Raw genomic sequence first — 21,326 nt, forward strand, 5'->3', positions numbered from 1 at the left:
TATATTTAGTTAATTTAAAAAAACACTTATCACACCATAGTGCTATCAGACTTCTTATACCATTGCAAGGTGTGCACCATTAAAAAAATGGTATAGTAAAGTATTTAGTATTTTGAAAATACAAAACGCAATGGAGTGTAGTGTAGTTCAGCCCAGTATAATTCAAATGACAAAATACTCAGAAGTAATTAAAATACGTATTTCAAATACATAAATAATAACCCCCTCTGCCTATTACCCAACACTCTGTTACACTTCCTTTTTAAAGAAACCACACCCCCTGTAGATACAGAGAACACAGTCAAGTAGTAAGCCACTTCCTGTTCTCTGGTGTAGAGCTCAATGAAACAGAAAGTAATATTTGACACTGAACCGAAAGTAATCTATGACACTGCCATTGCTTAACCTACGAGAGAGAGCACGAACATGGCAGAGAATCAGGAATTGTTCTGTTGCGCCGTCTGTCTGGATCTACTGAAGGATCCGGTCACTACTGCCTGTGGACACAGTTACTGTATGGGCTGTATAAAAGAAAGCTGGGATCAGGAAGATCTGAAAGGTGTCTACAGGTGTCCCCAGTGCAGACAGACCTTTATACCAAGGCCTGTTCTGAAGAGAAACATTGTGCTGGCTGAAGTGGTGGAGAATCTGAAGAAGACAGGACTCCAGGCTGCTCCTCCTCCTGCTCTGTGCTATGCTGGACCTGGAGATGTGGCGTGTGATTTCTGCACTGGGATCAAAAAGCAGAAAGCCCTCACGTCCTGTCTGGTGTGTCTGGCCTCTTACTGTGAGAGTCACCTACAACCTCACTATGAATCTCTTGCTTTCAAGAAGCACAAGCTGGTCAAAGCCACCGGACAACTACATGAGAAGATCTGCTCTCACCATGACAAACTGCTGGAGGTTTTCTGTCGTACTGATGAGCAGTGTATCTGTTATCTGTGTGCAATGAATGAACATCAAGGCCATGATACAGTGTCAGCTGCAGCAGAGAGGACTGAGAAACAGGTAAGACCAGAACATCTTGTTGGTGACAGTCAGATAAACAAAGAATTAAAGATACAGTTTGGATATGAGATCATTCAAACGACAGAGAAATATGAACATAAACCTTGGGCATATATATTTTCTTAACCTAGATTCTCCAAATATATCACAATTTTCTAAAGTTAAACTGTTATCATTCTTAATGCACTTTTTTGAGTCCAAAGTTCAGTCTAGCCTCCTTGATACATGTAGGTCTACTGTAAAACTATAATCATTCACATAGCAACATAATATCAAGGGACTTCCTCAAGATTTTAGACCTTCCTCTCTATGGGCACTATGTCACATTACTATACTATTGATCTACTGGACAAATAAAGCTTGATAGCTCATTGAAGAGTGATTCTCCACAGAGGCAGCTGGGGATGAGTCAGCAGAAGGTCCAGCAGAGATTCCAGGAGAGAGAGAAGGAGCTGAAGAAGCTCCAACAGGCTGTGGAGTCTCTCAAGGTGAGTATTGTTGACCAGAGGAGACACACCATTTCACTTCTCTCCTCCAGTCAGACCACGTATTCAAGACAGACCACGTATTCACCATGCACACCCTAATTGACAAAAAAACAAACCAAAACAAAGGCAGATTCTTCTCATGCTGTGTTGATTACAAAAAAGCTTTCGACTCAATTTGGCACGAGGGTCTGCTATACCAACTGATGGAATGTGGTGGGGGAAAAAACAAACGACAATATAAAATCCATGTACACAAACAACAATTGTGCGGTTAAAATACTAAAAACGCACACATTTCTTTCCACATGGCCGTGGGGTGAGACAGGGATGCAGCTTAAGCCCCACCCTCCACAACATCTATTATAAAATTGGCAAAGACACTAGAACAGTCTGCAGCACCTGGCCTCACCCTACTAGAATCTGAAGTCAAATGTCTACCGTTTGCTGATGATCTGGTGCTTCTGTCCCCAACCAAGGAGGGCCTACAGCAGCACCTAGATTTTCTACACAGATTCTGTCAGACCTGGACCAAGACAGTAAATCTCAGTAAGACAAAAATAATGGTGTTCCAAAAAAGGTCCAGTTGCCAGGACTACAAATACAAATTCTATCTAGACAACGTTACCTCAGAGTGCACAAAAAACTATACGTACCTCGGCCTAAGCATCAGCTCCACAGGTAACTTCCACAAAGCTGTGAACGATCTGAGAGACAAGGTAAGAAGGGCCTTCTATGCCATCAAAAGGAACATAACATTCAACATACTAATTAGGATCTGGTAAAAAATACTTGAATCAGTTATAGAACCCATTGCCCTTTATGGTTGTGAGGTCTGGGCTCACAATATCGGTAAGTTAGACTAAATATTAGCAGCACACAATCTGGTGGGTGATAACCTTCAATCTGGATAACAAAACAAATCTTAAGACTAGAGAAATTTAGCAACAAATATTATGAATACAAGCAACACCCAAACATGACGGAGAGTAAAACAGGGGAACACATTTCAAATTGAAAACGTGACACTTCTACAGACACAGACGATTTAATATTTTCACCACCGGGAATGGTAATGGTGAAAATCGATCTGTTAAAATCAATTAATGATAAACTGGGTATACTTGAACTAGTCGGTAAGGATATTAAAGAGTTGAAGGCAAGCCTCGAGATGAGTGACGAAAAGCTGCGACATTGGAGAAAGACACAAACAAGCTAAAAGGGACAGTCAATAAGATTGAAACTGAAGTTAATGGACTTAAAAAGGAGAACACCATTCTGAGACATAGAGACTAGATCCGTGAGAGAGAAGATATCCATGAGAGAGAAGGTATCCAAGAGAAAGAAGGAGAAGTTCCTGAATCTGTAGTTAGAGAGTTCCTCCTTACAGCGCTTCAGATTCCACGCGAAGCTATCGACAAAATCCAACTCGAACGTGTACACCGCTTCAGACAGAGAGGGCAAAGGTATGAACGCCCAATCGTTGCCAAATTTGCTTTCTTTAAAGATAAAATAATGGTTAAAATCCTGGGTAAAAGACTTGCTGGCACAAAAATTGGCATGAACGACCAGTTCCCGAAGGAAATTGAAGAACGGCGTAAATTTCTGTATCCAATTTTCAAGGAAAATAGATTGAAAGGGAAACGAGTAGCTCTCGTCGTCGATAAACTATATATTGATAACCAGTTGTTCAGAGACACAAAGACTACTCCATGGCTATTTAAAAAAATTCTCATAGAGGAGGCAAATAATGAAACACACAATTCTAGCCCGGATATGGATTGTAATAATACAACAAAAAATATCTTCAAATATAACTAATTGGAACACAAAACCACTAATTCAACATGGTGAAGATAAAAACTCAGTAAACCGAAGGCACAGTATGAGTGGATGGTGTGTGTGTGTGTTTTTTGGTGTTTGGGAAAGTGTGGCATTGAGTGAGAAAGGAAATGGTTGCATTTCCCAGAACCAATGTATTGCTGTGAGCAGGGGTTGTGAGAGAGCTTTCAATGTTGTTCAGATGAGGATATACGTTTTATAATGAATTATACATCTTATTTATTTATTTATTTATTGTCCTATCATGGTGGAACAGCGTTTTAAAATAAATTATACAGTTAATTTATTTATTGTCCCATCATGGGGAACTACATTTTAAAAATAAATTATACATCTAATTTATTTATTTATCTTCCTATATTGATGGAACGGTCCACAACCCTATACCCTAGACACCCACCTGAATGACCCTAACTGTTTTATACGACTGCTCTAAACGGTCTGTGTGCAGCCAAAATGTGTTCAGAGACCTAGAGCAGCACTGCCCCCTCAAGATTCTGAGCCTGCTTGGCAGGGTTGGTCCTGCAAAGCCAAAGCCCCTAAAGGGAGAGCATACTATACAAGGAAATTCTCAAAGCTGCTAATGAGAACCATGACGAGCTTGCACCTAGCCGGTGGGGATTCCGGTGGGGTGCCCCCACCCAGGCAGTGGCAGTGCTGGCAACACTAGCTGTAGTAACCCAGGGGGAGTGGGTCACACTTGGACATTCAGAGAGGGGGTATATTATTGTGGCCCTGGTGGCATAAAATCAAAGGTCTGACTGCATGGAGATGCTTGGGAATATGGTCAATACGGGGGACCATGTTGTGGGTGACCTCCATCATCTAGGGCGTGACAATAGTTAAAATAAAATCTCCCCATTTCTGCCCATTTTTTTCCACAGTTTTGCAGGCCTTCTCATACAGCTGCAACTGTATATGTATTCGTAAATCAGGACCTTTCTTGAGTTGGGCTCTGGGATGGTGCAACTGTTGAGAATGTGAGTCTGTGGTTGTTGTGGGGGAAAGGGGTTGAGTGTGTATGAGTGTGTGGGTGTGTGTGTTTACCACAACTGTTGCGAGGGCATAAAAGATGTTTGGGACATTATAGGATGATTCACAATAATTATTTCATAATATAATAATTGCTTGTGATAATGTAATTTTGGTAATGGCGAGACTGGTGAGAGGTAAAAATCCTTTGCATAAATTGCCTACATTACTACAAATAAATAGCTAATTATGGAAAATAACATAAACAGGATTTTTTAAATATATGTATAATTTTTTAATGGCTATATATAATACAAACCGAGGTGAGGGCGATAGAAATGCATTTGGCGGTTGATCTACTTCTGTTTTGTGAGTGGCACTGTGAGTGGCACTGTGTGCTCTTTTCGAAGGATGGATCCCTGTCTCTCCAGGGCTATGGGATCCGGCGGGTCGGGGGTGGTCTGCCGGGCATTGGGATGACAACCCAACTCGGGATGAGGAGGGCTTTTAGCGGGTGGAATGGTGGGGACCAATTGGAGGTTTACTTAGTAGCAATGCAAATATCATGGTACAGCTATATAGACACTCAATCATCATGTTACTTTTTAATGGTATGTTTACAAACATATATTTTGATAAAAATAATTGAAACTTGTGTCTCATTATGGTAAGTGGTGAAATAAGTATAGCCAGTTATAATTGTAATGGCTTAGCAGATAATAAGAAAAGAAGATCAGTATTTACCTGGCTAAAAGAGAAGGAATATAATATACACTGCTCAAAAAAATAAAGGGAACACTTAAACAACACAATGTAACTCCAAGTCAATCACACTTCTGTGAAATCAAACTGTCCACTTAGGAAGCAACACTGATTGACAATAAATTTCACATGCTGTTGTGCAAATGGAATAGACAAAAGGTGGAAATTATAGGCAATTAGCAAGACACCCCCAATAAAGGAGTGATTCTGCAGGTGGTGACCACAGACCACTTCTCAGTTCCTATGCTTCCTGGCTGATGTTTTGGTCACTTTTGAATGCTGGCGGTGCTCTCACTCTAGTGGTAGCATGAGACGGAGTCTACAACCCACACAAGTGTCTCAGGTAGTGCAGCTCATCCAGGATGGCACATCAATGCGAGCTGTGGCAAGAAGGTTTGCTGTGTCTGTCAGCGTAGTGTCCAGAGCATGGAGGCGCTACCAGGAGACAGGCCAGTACATCAGGAGACGTGGAGGAGGCCGTAGGAGGGCAACAACCCAGCAGCAGGACCGCTACCTCCGCCTTTGTGCAAGAAGGAGCACTGCCAGAGCCCTGCAAAATGACCTCCAGCAGGCCACAAATGTGCATGTGTCAGCATATGGTCTCACAAGGGCTCTGAGGATCTCATCTCGGTACCTAATGGCAGTCAGGCTACCTCTGGCGAGCACATGGAGGGCTGTGCGGCCCCACAAAGAAATGCCACCCCACACCATGAATGACCCACCGCCAAACCGGTCATGCTGGAGGATGTTGCAGGCAGCAGAACGTTCTCCACGGCGTCTCCAGACTCTGTCACGTCTGTCACATGTGCTCATGTGGGTGTCCGTTTTCTGCAATGACAGACTGTTCATCATGTTTTGTCTGTGTTGCCAGGGTAATGCCGTTACTGTTGACGCCTTAGGGTTGAGTTTGAGTTTTACAAAATGATCAACGGGGTGGAGATGTTTCAGGAGGTATGGGGGCTCAGGGGGGGCTGTCTGTACGGCTGGAGAGGAGGGGTTGGATGTATGGTTGGAATGTGGTGCTGGATGGTGTATTGTACTGTGGTGTTGGGTGCTGTATAATGTGGTGCTGGATGGTGTATTATACTGTGGTGTTGGGTGCTGTATAATGTGGTGCTGGATGGTGTATTGTACTGTGGTGTTGGGTACTGTATAATGTGGTGCTGGATGGTGTATTGTACTGTGGTGTTGGGTGCTGTATAATGTGGTGCTGGATGGTGTATTGTACTGTGGTGTTGGGTGCTGTATAATGTGGTGCTGGATGGTGTATTGTACTGTGGTGTTGGGTGCTGTATAATGTGGTGCTGGATGGTGTATTGTACTGTGGTGTTGGGTGCTGTATAATGTGATTGTGTGGAGGTTGTGGTGGCACACAATGTGTTTGTATGGGGAGGTTAGTGTAATGAGGATGGCTCATTAAAGTAAGACAAGTCAGTCTCAAGCTCTCGTTCTGTCTTGCTCTCTTTCTCTCTTTCCTTCTATCTTTCTCTCTTTCCCTCTTACTCTTTCTCTCTCTCTCTCTCTCTCTCTCTCTCTCTCTCTCTTAACAGCGTTCTGCACAGGCAGCAATGGATGACAGTGATCAGATATTTACTGAGCTGATCCGCTCCATTGAGAGAAGGCGCTCTGAGGTGAAGGAGCTGATCAGAGCCCAAGAGAAGGCTTATGTGAGTCAAGTTGAAGGACTCCTGGGGCAACTGAAGCAGGAGATAGCTGAGCTGAGGAAGAGAAGCACTGAGCTGAAGCAGCTCTCACACACAGAGGATCACATCCATTTCCTCCAGGTAGCTAAACTGTCTTGTTACATGTGATTGAATTTAAAACTTAATATTAAACTCTTAATCATTATGTACTGGTTCTCATTTCTCTCTCACTCTCTCTTTGTCTCTCTCTCTCCAGAGTTATCAGTCTCTCTCCAGTATCAGTGTATCTTCAGACTTACCTAGCATCGTTGTCCGTCCTCCTCAGTACTTTGGAGATGTTAGTAAGACTGTGTCTGAATTGAGAGAGAAAGTAGAAGACTTCCTTAAAGGAGAATGGACCAAGATCTCCACTACAGGTGTGTTGAAATTCGACAACATTATTAAGTCATGTAAATTCAAACTGTAGACCAACAAAAGGTCCTACAGCCATTTGTCACATGCGCCGAATGCAACAGGTGTAGACCTTAATGTGAAATGCTGACTTACAGACCCTTAACCAACAATGCCATTGAAGAAATTGAGTTAAGAAAATATTTACAAAATAAAATTAATAAAAAATAATAATAAAAAAAACACAATAAAATAGCAATACCGAGGCTATATACCTGTACCGAGTCAATGTGCGAGGGTACAAGTTATTTGAGGAAATCTGTCTGGCTTGCCATTTGATTAATTGTTCAGCTTTCTTATAGCTTGGGGGTAGAAGCTGTTAAGGAACCTTGAATAGGGTATGATGATAACATTCCCTCTCTCTGTCAATGTGTTTGTGTGTCTGTAGTGAATATAGTGGATGTTGTACTGCCTCCAGAGCCCAAGACCAGAGAAGAGTTGTTACAATGTGAGTCTCTTTATTGTGAAGTAACTAACAGTCTATTTTTACTGACACTCCTAACAATCCCTCTAGAAATATATAGCAATAGTAGATCTAATCAAAGACTGGGTATCTATCCGACTCCTCATATTTCTCTGATTTGATCTCTGCTGTGCTCTAATCAAAGACAGGGTAGATACAGTATCTGACTTAACTTATTGTTCTAACTCCCCTCATTGGTCTCTGCTCTGCTCTTCTCCCAGATTCCTGTCAGCTCACACTGGACCCAAACACAGCACACACACGTCTCTCTCTGTCTGAATGGAATAGAAAGGTGACCTATACACGCCAAGTCCAACCATATCCTGATCATCCAGACAGATTCACAAACGACTTGATGGTGCTGTGTAGAGAGGGTCTGTCTGGACGCTGTTACTGGGAGGTGGAGTGGAGTGGGCTGTGTGTTATTACAGCAGTCTCATATAAAGACATCAGCAGAACAGGCAGAAGTAATACATTTGGACTCAATGACAAGTCCTGGAGTTTACACTACTATGGTGATGGTTTTTGGTTCAGACACAATAGTGTTAGGACGAAAGTGCCAGGCCCTCAAGCCTCCAGAGTAGGAGTCTACCTGGATCACAAGGCAGGTACTCTGTCCTTCTACAGCGTCTATGACACCATGACCCTCCTCCACAGAGTCCAGACCACATTCACTCAGCCACTCTATCCTGGGTTTTCTGTTGATTGTCTTTTCTCTGGTACTGCTGAGCTGGTTAAACTGTAGTGGGGTCCATATAGATACTAGTCATGCTGGTGTAGTCTATAGCTGAGCTGGTTAAACTGTAGTGGGGTCCACATATATTCTACTCATGCTGGTGGTGATGGTCCCCAGATATGATGATTCATTCTGCTCTATTTGTCTTTACAAATGTTTTTTTTCTGACTGATTTGATCTTCAAAAATGTCATCCATTAAAATGCATTGTTTTAATTTTGTACATTAATTAAACTTTTTTTAAACTTTTATTAGGCTAGGCAAGTAAGTTAAGAACCAATTCTTATTTACAATGACGGCCTACCCTGGCCAAACGCTCCCCTAACTTTGAATGACGCTGGACCAATTTTGTGCGGCCCTAGGGGACTCCCGATCACGGCCGGTTGTGAAACAGCCCAGGATCGATTCCGGGTCTGTAGTGACGCCTTAGATCGCTGCGCCACTCGGGAGGCAATCTCTATGTAGTTTTTCTCAGTGGCTTGGAACAGATAGTAACTAAAATATATGGACTGGCCTCCCGAGTGGTGCAGTGGTCTAAAGCACTGCATCGCAATGCTCGCTGTGTCACTAGAGATCCTGGTTCGAGTCCAGGCTCTGTTGCAGCTGGCTGCAACCGGGAGACCCATGAGGTGGCGTACAATTGGCCCAGCGTTGTCCGGATTAGGGGAGGGTTTGGCCGGCAGGGATGTTCTTGTCCCATCGCGCACTAGCAACTCCTGTGGCGGGCCGGGTGCAATGCACGCTGACACTGTCGCCAGATGTACAGTGTTTCCTCTGACATGTTGGTACGGCTGGCTTCCGGGTTAAGCGGGTATTTGTCACGAGAATTTTCAATCCCAATGATGATAACAATCACTATAGCTTTGACCAATTCCCCCTAGTTTGTAAAGCTAGGGTTAATAAGAATTAGGCAAAGACAAGATTCTGCAAAAGGTTCGTAGTTGTTTATTCATGACAGCGCTAAAAATCCTATAATGCGCATAGCCTTTTATATAACTCCTACAAGCGCCTACAAGTCTACAAGCGCATCTGTTCCTCCCTGGGTGGAGGAACTTCATCTCCTGTCCTTGGTCTCACAGTACCAAAACATGTCTGTTGTCAGTTCCTCTTTATCACACACAAACACAATGTCCCCACTGTCTCACAATATTCTAGTAGTATGTCTTAACACATTGTCTAAGCTTCTGTAACTATTAGGGTGAAATACTTTAGTCATTTACTCTTAATGTCAGTCAGATTCTCTTACTATTACTTTAAACATATAAATTCCCATATAAATTCCCCATTTAATACCATAGTACCCTCCAAACTCATCATTAACTTCTTATGGCTGGGGGGTAGTATTGAGAAGCTTGGATGAATAAGGTGCCCAGAGTAAACTGCCTGCTACTCAGGCCCAGATGTTAAGATATGCATATTATTAGTAGATTTGGATAGAAAACACATGGAAGTTTCTAAAACTGTTTAAATTATGTCTGTGAGTATAACATAACTCATATGGCAGGCAAAAACCTGAGGAAAAATCCAACCAGGAAGTGGGAAATCTGAGGTTTGTAGTTTTTCAACTCTTTGCCTATCCAAGATACAGTGTAAATTTGGTCCGATTGCACTTCCTAAGGCTTCCACTAGATGTCAACAGTCTTTAGAACCTTCTACTGTGAAGGGGGAGAGAATGAGAGCTGTCAACCAGAGTGCCATGAGCTCAGTCTCGCACGCACCCGTGAGAGTTAGCTGCGTTCCATTGCATTTCTAAAGACAAAAGAACTCTGCGGTTTAAACATTATTGAAGATTTATGTTAAAAACATCCTAAAAATTGATTCTATACATCGTTTGACATGTTTCTACGAACTGTAATGGAATTTCTTTACTTTTCGTCCGGCCTGCGCGTCATCAATTTGGATTTTGGAACTAAACGCGCAAACAAAAAGGAGGTATTTGGACATAAATTATGAACGTTATCGAACAAAATAAACATTTATTGTGGAACTGGGATTCCTGGGAGTGCATTCTGATGAAGATCATCAAAGGTAAGTGAATATTTATAATGCTATTTCTGACTTCTGTTGACTCCACAATATGGCGGGTACCTGTATGGCTTGTTTTTGTGTCTGAGCGCCGTACTCAGATTATTGCATGGTGTGCTTTTTCCGTAAAAATCTGACACAGCGGTTGCATTGAAATCTGACACAGCGGTTGCATTAAGGAGAAGTGTATCTTTAATTCAGTGCATAACAGTTGTATCTTTTATCAATGTTTATTAGGAGTATTTCTGTAAATTGATGTGGCTCTCTGCAAAATCACTGGATGTTTTGGAAGTAAAACATTACTGAACATAACGCGCCAATGTAAACTGAGATTTTTGGATATAAATATGAACTTTATCAAACAAATCATACATGTATTGTGTAACATGAAGTCCTACGAGTGTCATCTGATGAAGATCATCAAAGGTTAGTGATTAATTTTATCTCTATTTCTGCTTTTTGTGACTCCTTTCTTTGGCTGGAAAAATGGCTGTGTTTTTCTGTGACTAGGCTCTGACCTAACATAATCGTTTGGTGTGCTTTCGTCGTAAAGCCTTTTTGAAATCGAACACTGTGGTGGGATTAACAACAAGTTTATCTTTAAAATGGTGTAAAATACTTGTATGTTTGAGGAATTTTAATTATGAGATTTTTGTTGTTTGAATTTGGCGCCCTGCACTTTCACTGGCTGTTGTCATATCGATCTCGTTAGCGGGATTTCAGCCGTAAGAAGTTAAGCTCAAGACCCTGGGTCTCGACCCCGCCCTGTGCATCTGGGTCCTGGACTTTCTGATGGCTTTCTGGGGGCCCACAAGGGTGCATTCTCAGCCCTCTCGTACTCCCTGTTCACCCATGACTGCGTTTCCATGCACGCCTCCAACTCAATCATCACGTTTGATGACGACACTACAGTGGTAGGCTTGATTACCAACAATGACGAGACGGCCTACAGGGAGGAAGTGAGGGCCCTTGGAGTGTGGTGTCAGGAAAATAACCTCACACTCAACGTCAACAAAACAAAGGAGATGATCGTGGACTTCAGGAAACAGCGAGGGAGCACCCCCCTATCCACATCGCCAGGACAGTAGTGGAGAAGGTGGAATGTTTTTTAAGTTCCTCGGCGTACACATCACGGACAAACTGAATTGGTCCACCCACACAAACAGCGTGGTGAAGAAGGTACAACAGCGCCTCTTCAACCTCAGGAGGCTGAAGAAATTTGTCTCGTCACCAAAAACACCCACAAACCTTTACAGATGCACAATCGAGAGCATCCTGTCAGGCTATACCACCTCCTGGTACGGCAACTGCTCCACCCACAACCGTAAGGCTCTCCAGAAGGTAGTGAGGTCTTCACAATGCATCACCGGGGGCAAACTACCTGCCCTCCAGGACACCTACACCTTCCGATGTCACAGGAAGGCCATAAAGATCATCAAGGACAACAACCACCTGAGCCACTGCCTGTTCACCCTGCTATCATCCAGAAGGCGAGGTCAGTACAGGTGCCTCAAAGCTGGGACCGAGAGACTGAAAAACAGCTTCTATCTCAAGGCCATCAGACAGTTAAACAGCCATCACTAACATTGAGTGGGTGCTGGCAACATACTGACTCAAATCTCTAGCCACCTTAATAGTTAAAAATTGGATGTAATAAATGTATCACTAGTCACTTTAAACAATGCCACTTTATATAATGTTTACATACCCTACATTACTCATCTCATATGTGTATACTGTACTCTATACCATCTACTGAATCTTGCCTATGTCATTCAGCCATCGCTCTTCCGTATATTTATATGTACGTATTCTTATTCATTTTACACTTGTGTGTAAGGTAGTTGTTGTGAAATTGTTAGATTACTTGCTAGATATTACTGCACGGTCGGAACTAGAAGCACAAGCATTTCGCTACACTCGCATTAACATCTGCTAAACATGTGTATGTGACCAATACAATTTGATTTGAGAGAAAGAGACACTTATCGTTGATACATTTTAGAAACTATTTTCACAGTAATAATATACTTTGCACATGAACAGCCGCTCGTTTGGAGTAAGAAATCATGAATGTATTTACGTGTGAATGCCTTAGTTAGCCCTTTTATCTCTGTTGGAACCAGCCCTCCTTAGGAAGGGCGATGGGCTTTTCAGTGGCACAATTGTAAGGCTCTGATTGTCCAAAAGGGTCCGGACCCGTCTATTCTACTGTTGGACAATGCTCCTTTGAAGATACGCTAGCCAGCCGTGTCGATGGTTCCCATTCGTTGATGAGAGTAGCGTACTATGGTGATTTGAGAAGAGTAGTACAGTGGTCCCTCTTAAATTTGCTTTTCTAGATGCTTTTCTTAGGACAGCTAATCAGCTGTACCAGTGATTGTCTGAGAGGTGAGCTTCTCGTCTCTTCCTCGTGTTGATATTCACAGTTCAAACCACTTTAGACATGCTACAGCTCCACTTCTTTCCAGGTCTGGAAGGTAAGATTATTTTCTTCACCTCGTGTTGAGGTTCAAAGTTCCAACCATTTGAAACGTGTAGCTACAGCTTCACTCTTTTCTGGTCTAAATGTTAATTTCTTTACCAATCCTTTTATGCACTCTGGTTGAAGGGGATGTTTCCATCAGGCTGACAAGCTCTCTGACCACACTCAGGGCAGGGATACTTAATAGGCAAAGTTTATAGGAGACAAATTATGTCATGGCTCCTAAAATCACATTCATATTTGAACAAAAATACTTTCCCCATTTTTCTTATTTCATATACAACGTAGAGGATGGAGACTTCATACATGTAGTGTATATACTTTTCAAGTTACAGTAGTTCCTTTATAACACTTTTAATGACATCACAAAACAATAACCTATTTGACATTCGTTTTCCATAGCTTAACACTGACCATTCCCCACATTCTTATGTTTTAGAGTTTCGGCGGGAAAACTATGTGTAGACAAAGCACATTCCTCTGTGAAATTTGGAGAGGGATGTTCTCTCTCCTTGAATTTACAACAGGGTGTGGACTGTCAACCCACCAGCAGCTCCCTCCTCCACTCTGTGGGTGAGAAAAGGTCTGGTTACTGTCATCTATTGCCAAGCTGATCTTACCCATTCGGATACTCACAGGACTGTCATGACATGAGTCTCCTGGCCAGCATCACATAGAGGTGATAGTCCATCAGTTGGACGTTCTGCAGAGATATGAGACAACATAAATACACTGAAGGAATGAGTGTGTGTTCTCAACAGAGAGGTAGAAGCAGCAGGATGACTATAGGGTTACCACCACACAGTCCTGTAATAATTAATGTACTGTGTGTCTGTACTGCAACCACCAGAGAGGTAGAGACAGCAGGATGACTACATAGTTACCACCACACAGTCCTGTATATATTAATGTACTGTGTGTCTGTACTGCAACCACCAGAGAGGTAGAGACAGCAGGATGACTACAGGGTTACCACCACACAGTCCTGTAATAATTAATGTACTGTGTGTCTGTACTACAACCACCCAGAGAGGTAGAGGCAGCAGGATGACTATAGGGTTACCACCACACAGTCCTGTAATAATTAATGTAATAATTAATGTACTGTGTGTCTGTACTACAACCACCAGAGATGTAGAGGCAGCAGGATGACTATTGTCATGGAAATTGTAACCAAAAGGAAGAGAGACTGTAGATTCTTCAAACAGAAACTTTATTATCAGATTTGCACATCTGGATCAGTTGACAATCACTCAATAGTGCAGAGTCAAAAGTCCAACAAACAGGATTGGGTCTCAGCTTTTATATAAAAGTACAACCTCTTTGTCTATGTGGCAGTAAGCAGCTTTGTGAATAAGTGATAACCTCCAGTTTCGTTACTCCATTCTGATGATATTTAGGTGCTACTGCTCAGCTAGTTTCTCTTCTCTTGCATGTCTCCACACGGCTGTGCACTTTGCAGATACCAAAAAAACAGGATGTGTCACTTACTGTGGTCACACCAAAACGGCTCTTGGCTGCATTAAGTTACAACAAAGACAGTTTGTATCAGTAGAAAAATACTAGCTCATAACTATAGGTAATTCTCTGAGTAGAAAACAGCATAGCATGTCTAATTTGTAATTTTCACAACACTACAGGGTTACCACCACACAGTCCTGTATATATTAATGTACTGTGTGTCTGTACTACAACCCCCCAGAGAGGTAGAGACAGCAAGATGACTACAGGGTTACCACCACACAGTCCTTTAGATGTTGATTTACAGGTTCTGGTGTGATGAGGGCCGATAGGGGCAGGGCCGAGAGACCCACACTGTTACTGATCCTAGACAGAGGGGACGTACAGGTAGCGGGTTAGTGTGTGTTACTGATCCTAGACAGAGGGGACCTACAGGTAGCGGGTTAGTGTGTGTTACTGATCCTAGACAGAGGGGACCTACAGGTAGTGGGTTAGTGTGTGTTACTGTTCCTAGACAGAGGGGACCTACAGGTACTGGGTTAGTGTGTGTGTTTGTGGTGCAGTGTGAGTTGACTACAGGAATAATCCTAGGTATCTGTAGCCTGGGGCCTGTTGCACAAAACTAGGATAAGGGATTAAGCCAGGATATCTTGGTGATCCTGGCTCAATTGATCCGTAATCCGGTTGCACTAAAGATGGATAGGGGGCAGGAGGATATGTTATGGTATAAATTACCATGGAGATTTATTCTGTGGAGCTAGCCTGCTCCAGACCAGGCTAAATTCCAGGATCTATTTAATCTCATCCCTAATGTCAGTCAGCAGTCACCACAAATGGAAACCAATAGTTATTTCACTGCTCACTATACATTGTTATCACATATAACTAGACCCACTGTTATTATTTAAACGTTTGTGATCATTAATTTCAATGATTTGGGATAAAAAATGATTTTTAGATGATGTTGCTATCATTAGATAATTTACAGTTTCCCATAGACTATAAGGCTATATATAAAATGATAGAATATTAGGGCCACAGAGGGGAAAAAAGTCATAATATTGTAACCAGTTGTTTTAAAGGAGGACAGTTGTTAAAATGACAGATGTGGGGCATTTCGTGAAATTGTACTTCAGTATGGTTTCATAAACAAAGACATGCTGATGTGCCAGAATATTAAGTATCACATTGTCATAAGTATCAAAACTGTAAAAACAATATGTAGCTTTTCTGCAGAAAGAACCAGCCTCATAAATTTATGACTTTATCCTTTTTCTTCAGTGTGGCCCTAGTACTCTGTCATATAAACAAATACACATTCCATATGAATATAAAAACACAATGTGTAACATTATGTTCCTTTATTGAATAAGGACAAAACAAAGCAGGTAAACCATCAGCTCCTTTCGAAACTGAAGTCACAGTGACTCTACAAGATGGAAAGCACAGAATCCAAGCATATTATACAAAATGATACATACACATTCAAAGGTCTGTATATAACACACCCTGCATGTCTGCACACTAAAATAAATGCAGGACAAATCCATACACATCAACTGAACAGACAAATGAATGGATGCAGTAGCCTCCCTGCAGCCTTGTATTACACACAGTATACCGCACAAACATCATAAGAGGCCAAATTCGTCAAAAAACGAACCCAAAAAAACCCAAATTCCTCTGCCACCGCAGGACATATTTAACCAAAATTGAAAGCACACATACTAACTAAAATAATTCAACACATATTGGTCCCTCAGCAGCCGACCACTGTCGTCATCAGGGAAGATTGCCGGATTGTCCCAGTCCATGGCTGGTGGCACTCTGGGGGCCCTCTCCTTCCTCAGGCAGGCCACATTGTGGAGGACAGCACAAGCCACAGTAATATCACATGCCCTAACAGGGCTGACCCTTAATTTGTGAAGGCAGTGAAAGCGTGCCTTCAGGAGGCCAAAGGTCATTTCAACTCTGGCCCTGGTCCTGGCATGGGCATGGTTGTAGGCCTGCTGTGCTTCCTGGGGGTCTGTGAAAGGTGTCAGGAGAAAAGGCTGGCAGCCATACCCCCTGTCTCCCAGCAACACACCAGAGAATTCACCTGTCAACACAAAATCTCATCATTACTACCTCATAAACACAGTGATATTCTTGACACAGCCATGATGGTTATAAATAGGGGTTGTGTGGCTTACCTTGTGATAGGCACTGATAGATTTCAGAGGCCCGAAAGATTCTGGAGTCATGGACTGAGCCAGGCCATTTTGCCACAACATTGCTGATCACACAGTCAGCATTGCAGACCATCTGAAATCATAAGATGAGGAATATTACACCAATCAATGCACATCACTGGCAATGCAGAGTGTTCGTCAATGGACAATATCAAAAAGTTATGTTCACCTGAACATTAATGCTGTGAAAGGATTTCCTATTCACAAAATCGGCCTCATGGGCACCTGAGGGGGCTTTTATCCTTATGTGTGTGCAGTCCACTGCACCAATGACATTGGGGAAACCTGTCACACAAAGTAATGAGTATCCTACTATGTGTTAACAGTTGTCCTGTAATTTGTAGATCCTCTTACCTGCAATCCTATAGAACTCCTCTTTGATGTCACAGAGTCTTCTGTGGCCAGGGAAGGAGATGAAGACATCTGCTAATGCTTTGATAGCCAGACACACACTCCTTATTGTGCGGCAAATTGTCGCCTTGTTCAGCTGTTCTGCATCCCCCACTGAGTACAGGAAGGCTCCACTAGCAAAAAAGCGCAAGGCCACACAAACCATTTGCTCCACACTCAGTGCATGGCTCCGTGCAGTGCGGTGCTTAATCCTGGGACCCAGTAGTCTGCATAGATACCTGATGCCATCTGCAGAAAACCTGTATCTTTCATATAGATGGTCATCAGGGAAGGCCAGTGGGTCCAACCGGTCCCTGAAGACCCTTTCTCGCCTGAAGGCTCTCCTCAGCACAAGTGCTTCTTCATCCACCACATCTCGCACGAATGGGCATGCCATTGTCAGAGCAGAAAGGAACACACAATTTTGGGCCTTCATATAGGCTAGTGGCCACACCTGGTGCTGGGGGGGTGGGCAAAAGAGGGCGATGCCTTATAACGATGACTTGGTTGTACTGATTGCTGGGAAAATAAAAAAAACCTTAGAAAGATGCCACCGTCCTGTGTGCTCACAATAAGAGCTCATATGTCATGGCTCACTTGACTTTACGAGAATATACCTAATTTTTATTTTGAGCTGTGTCATCTTCTTGGAGCTGGGGGAGGAAAGAAAAATAATGATTAATACATTTGTGTTACAGTTAGCATACAGTGTACATTGAAGGCATATCTCACCTCCCTCTCAAGTTTTTTTATTTCAAGGTCCAGTTTACTAATTGTCCTCTTTTTTATTTCGGACTCCAGTGCAAGATTTTCCATCTTTTTCTTCTTGTACTGAATGTCTATGTCTGCCAGTTCTATTTGGCGCCGGAGGTGGTTGCCATACAACTTTCTGATAGCTTGTGAGCTCTGTGAACACAATACAATTAGCGCAGCTGGAATTTGGCAGGATGTGGTGTCCTTTTATTAATACGCACTATGTTGCCAGGCTGGTTTTCCCACTGTATAGCATCTGGGTCCTGTAAAAGAAATTAGATTTTTTGATTTTGATGAGGACTCCTCACCATTGTAGAGTAAATAGTACTTTCACAGTCTTAACATGATACCTCATGCCTTCTGGAATCCAGAGAGATGGTCTCCTCCTCATCATCGTCTCCATCATGTGCTGTTGCTGCTGCACTGGGGCCTTCACCCTATCACATTTAATCGGATTCATATTGAAGCTAGTAGACAAGACATGCCAGGCCTACAGTATGCCTTTGATGGAGTACTCACTGGATCAGCATCGTCTGGTGCTTGTGCTGGTGGCTCTAACAGGAACACAGTGCTGCCAGACACTGCAAGGCAATAGGTAAACCAAAGTCAGACAGTCCAAATTGATTCAATATGAATGTGGTTGTATCCCATGTAGAGATGGAAGGACATACCTTGAATGAAGCGGGTGGCATCTTGGGAGGAACCTATGCTCGTCTCTTTCCCCCCAGGGATCCCCTCTAAGACGGGCCTGCCTTTATTTAGCTCCAAGGCCATGTCCTCTGCTGGGGTAAGGTCAGCCTTTGGTGACCCACCACCCGTGCCTTGTCTGTGGGTATTCTTTTTCACTGCTAAAACAGTACAGACAATGTGTGAGCAGGCACCTTCTGGGTACAATATATGCTTGTGCTTTGTTAAATATTAGTCAGGGACCATACCATTCTGCAGAATGTTCTTGTATTTGATTTTGACCTGCTGCCATGTCCGTTTTGGCCCGTTCATGTTTAATCTACACACACACACACACACACACACACATTTAATGGAGTCACACTGCAAAAAATTACTTGGTATTTTTGTCTTGTTTTCAGTAAAAATATCAAAAAATGTATCATAGCTTTATACAGTGTGATGGAGTTACTTTACACAATTTCACTCATATCTGCAGTGCATTTCAACTAAAAATTTAACCGTTTCATAATTACAGTACAACTGCATTTTTGGAGATGTGAATTAAATATTTGAATTGTAATTGTGATGTTTCAGCGGAGCGGTGAGTGTGTAATTGTGCACTACTTACGCATTCAGGCGGTCTGCAATACTTTGCCACGATTTTTCTCTTTGCTTTATCACTGTGGCGGTGTTGCCTTTCTTCTTAATTATATCTTTTACCTCCTCGTATGCCTCCATGAGGATTTGTGCTTCCGACCGGGAAAAGTACGCGGCTCTAGTTGCCATGGTAAATCAGTTAATCTGTGATCTGTGGCGGGGTCTATTTGAGTGAGCCGTGAGCGCGCACCTATCCAGGATTGGTTTCACCTGGCTTAATGAATCCGTGTCTGCTCATCCTGGCTTGGTCTTTGTGCAACCAATTAAGCCTGGACGCACATGTTTTGGCTTCATTGAGCTCAGCTGAGTCATTTATCCCGGATGTCTTAATTCTACTTTTGTGCAACAGGCCCCAGGTCATAGATGTGTGTTCTTACCAACTCCACTGCTGTCGTTGTCAAGCCAAACATTTGGCATCACCATGAGTGACAAGGAGTTGTCATGATGTCACAAACAGACTGGGACTCAGACTAAGGTCTGCAGCAGTGAGGAATGTGTGTGAGAATGTGGAAGAGCATGTTGTGGTGAGAACTGAACAGTGGAAGATACACTACAATGCATTCAGAAAGTTTTCAGACCGTTCCCCTTTTTCCATATTTTGTTACGTTACAGTCTTATTCTAAAATGGATTAAATAAAAACAAATCCTAATCAATCTACACACAATACCCCATATTGACAAGGCGAAAACAGGTTTTTAGAAGAAAAAATAAAACAAAACTTAAAAAATGTATTTGCAGTTGAAGTCGGAAGTTTACATACACTTAGGTTGGAGTCATTAAATCTCATTTTTCAACCACTCCACACATTTCTTGTTAACAAACTATAGTTTTGGCAAGTCGGTTAGGACATCTACTTTGTGCATGACACAATTCATTTTTCCAACAATTGATTACGGACAGAATATTTAACTTATAATTCACTGTATCACAATTCCAGTGGGTCAGAAGTTTACATACGCTAAGTTGACTGTGCCTTTAAACAGCTTGGAAAATTCCAGAAAATGATGTCATGGCTTAAGAAGCTTCTGATGGGCTAATTGACATCATTTGAGTCATTTGGAGGTGGACCTGTGGATGTATTTCAAGGCCTACCTTCAAACTCAGTGCCTCTTTGCTTGACATCATGGGAAAATAAAAAGAAATCAGCCAAGACCTCGGAAAAAAATTGTAGACCTCCACAAGTCTGCTTCATCCTTGGGAGCAATTTCCAAATGCCTGAAGGTACCACGTTCATCTGTACAAACAATAGTACTGTCACGGCCGTCAAAAGAAGTGGACCAAAGTGCAGCGTGGTGAGTGTGAATTTTCCTTTTATTTTAGTAAATGTCGCCAACAAAACAACAAACGAAAAAACAACTTTGAAGCTTACAGGACTGTAGTGCCACTAACAAAGATAACCTCTCTGGGATAGGGGGGATGCTTGCGTCCCACTTGGCCAAAAGCCAGGGAAAATGCAGAGCGCCAAATTCAAATAAAATGATATAAAAATCTAACTTTCATTAAATCACACATGTAAGATACCAAATTAAAGCTACACTCGTTGTGAATCCAGCCAACATGTCTGATTTCAAAAAGGCTTTTCGGCGAAAGCATAAGATGCTATTATCTGATGATAGCACAACAGTAACAAAGAGAGTGTAGCATATTTCAACCCTGCAGGTGCAACACAAAACGCAGAAATAAAATATAAATCATGCCTTACCTTTGACGAGCTTCTTTTGTTGGCACTCCAATATGTCCCATAAACATCACAAATGGTCCTTTTGTTCAATTAATTCCGTCCATATATATCCAAAATGTCCATTTATTTGGCGCGTTTGATCCAGAAAAAAACAGTTTCCAATTTGCGCAACGTCACTACAAATATCTCAAACGTTACGTGTAGACTTTGCCAAAACATTTCAAACTACTTTTGTAATACAACTTTAGGTATTTTTAAACGTTAATAATCGATCAAATTGAAGACGGGTCTATCTGTTTTCAATACAGGAGGACAACAAACTAACGCTACTTTTCTAGTCTTGCGCAACTCTCAAACAGTACACATAACGCTACACTGAAAATGGCCATACTTCTTCATTGCACAAAGGAATAACCTCAACCAATTTCCAAAGACTGGTGACATCCAGTGGAAGCGGTAGGAACTGCAAACAAGTCCCTTAGAAATCTAGTATCCCAATGAAAACTCATTGAACAGACAGTGACCTCAAAAAAGAAAAAATCTGAATGGTTAGTCCTCAGGGTTTTGCCTGCTACATAAGTTCTGTTATACTCACAGACATGATTCAAACAGT

General features: G+C 42.3%; 2 protein-coding genes across 3 annotated transcripts; one reads left to right on the forward strand and one right to left on the reverse strand.

Annotated features, from left to right (window-relative positions):
• The first annotated feature begins 379 nt into the window (after positions 1-379).
• LOC139578185 (tripartite motif-containing protein 16-like) lies at positions 380-8,576 on the forward strand. Its single transcript, XM_071405478.1, has 6 exons — positions 380-1,008; positions 1,401-1,496; positions 6,620-6,853; positions 6,969-7,128; positions 7,551-7,610; positions 7,847-8,576. The coding sequence occupies exons 1-6, from the start codon at positions 427-429 to the stop codon at positions 8,368-8,370; spliced, it is 1,656 nt and encodes a 551-aa protein (XP_071261579.1). The 5' UTR covers positions 380-426; the 3' UTR covers positions 8,371-8,576.
• Positions 8,577-14,713: 6,137 nt separating this feature from the next.
• Positions 14,714-19,437, reverse strand: LOC139578175 (putative nuclease HARBI1). 2 transcript variants are annotated; one of them, XM_071405464.1, is made up of 8 exons: positions 18,641-19,437; positions 18,377-18,553; positions 18,225-18,286; positions 18,056-18,135; positions 16,917-17,191; positions 16,732-16,847; positions 16,524-16,635; positions 14,714-16,429 (listed from the first exon to the last, which is right to left on the reverse strand). In XM_071405464.1, exons 1-8 carry the CDS (start codon positions 18,702-18,704, stop codon positions 16,059-16,061), a joined length of 1,257 nt encoding a protein of 418 aa, XP_071261565.1. In that variant the 5' UTR covers positions 18,705-19,437; the 3' UTR covers positions 14,714-16,058. The 2 variants fall into 2 exon arrangements, with proteins under 2 accessions (XP_071261565.1, XP_071261567.1); XM_071405466.1 differs by lacking the exons at positions 14,714-16,429; positions 16,524-16,635; positions 16,732-16,847 and adding exons at positions 17,570-17,605; positions 17,685-17,858; positions 17,927-17,968 and having other exon boundaries at positions 17,060-17,471; positions 18,056-18,142.
• Between the last annotated feature and the right edge of the window lie 1,889 nt (positions 19,438-21,326).

The sequence above is a fragment of the Salvelinus alpinus genome, chromosome 6 (genome assembly GCF_045679555.1).
Source record: "Salvelinus alpinus chromosome 6, SLU_Salpinus.1, whole genome shotgun sequence".
Classification (NCBI taxonomy): domain Eukaryota; kingdom Metazoa; phylum Chordata; class Actinopteri; order Salmoniformes; family Salmonidae; genus Salvelinus; species Salvelinus alpinus.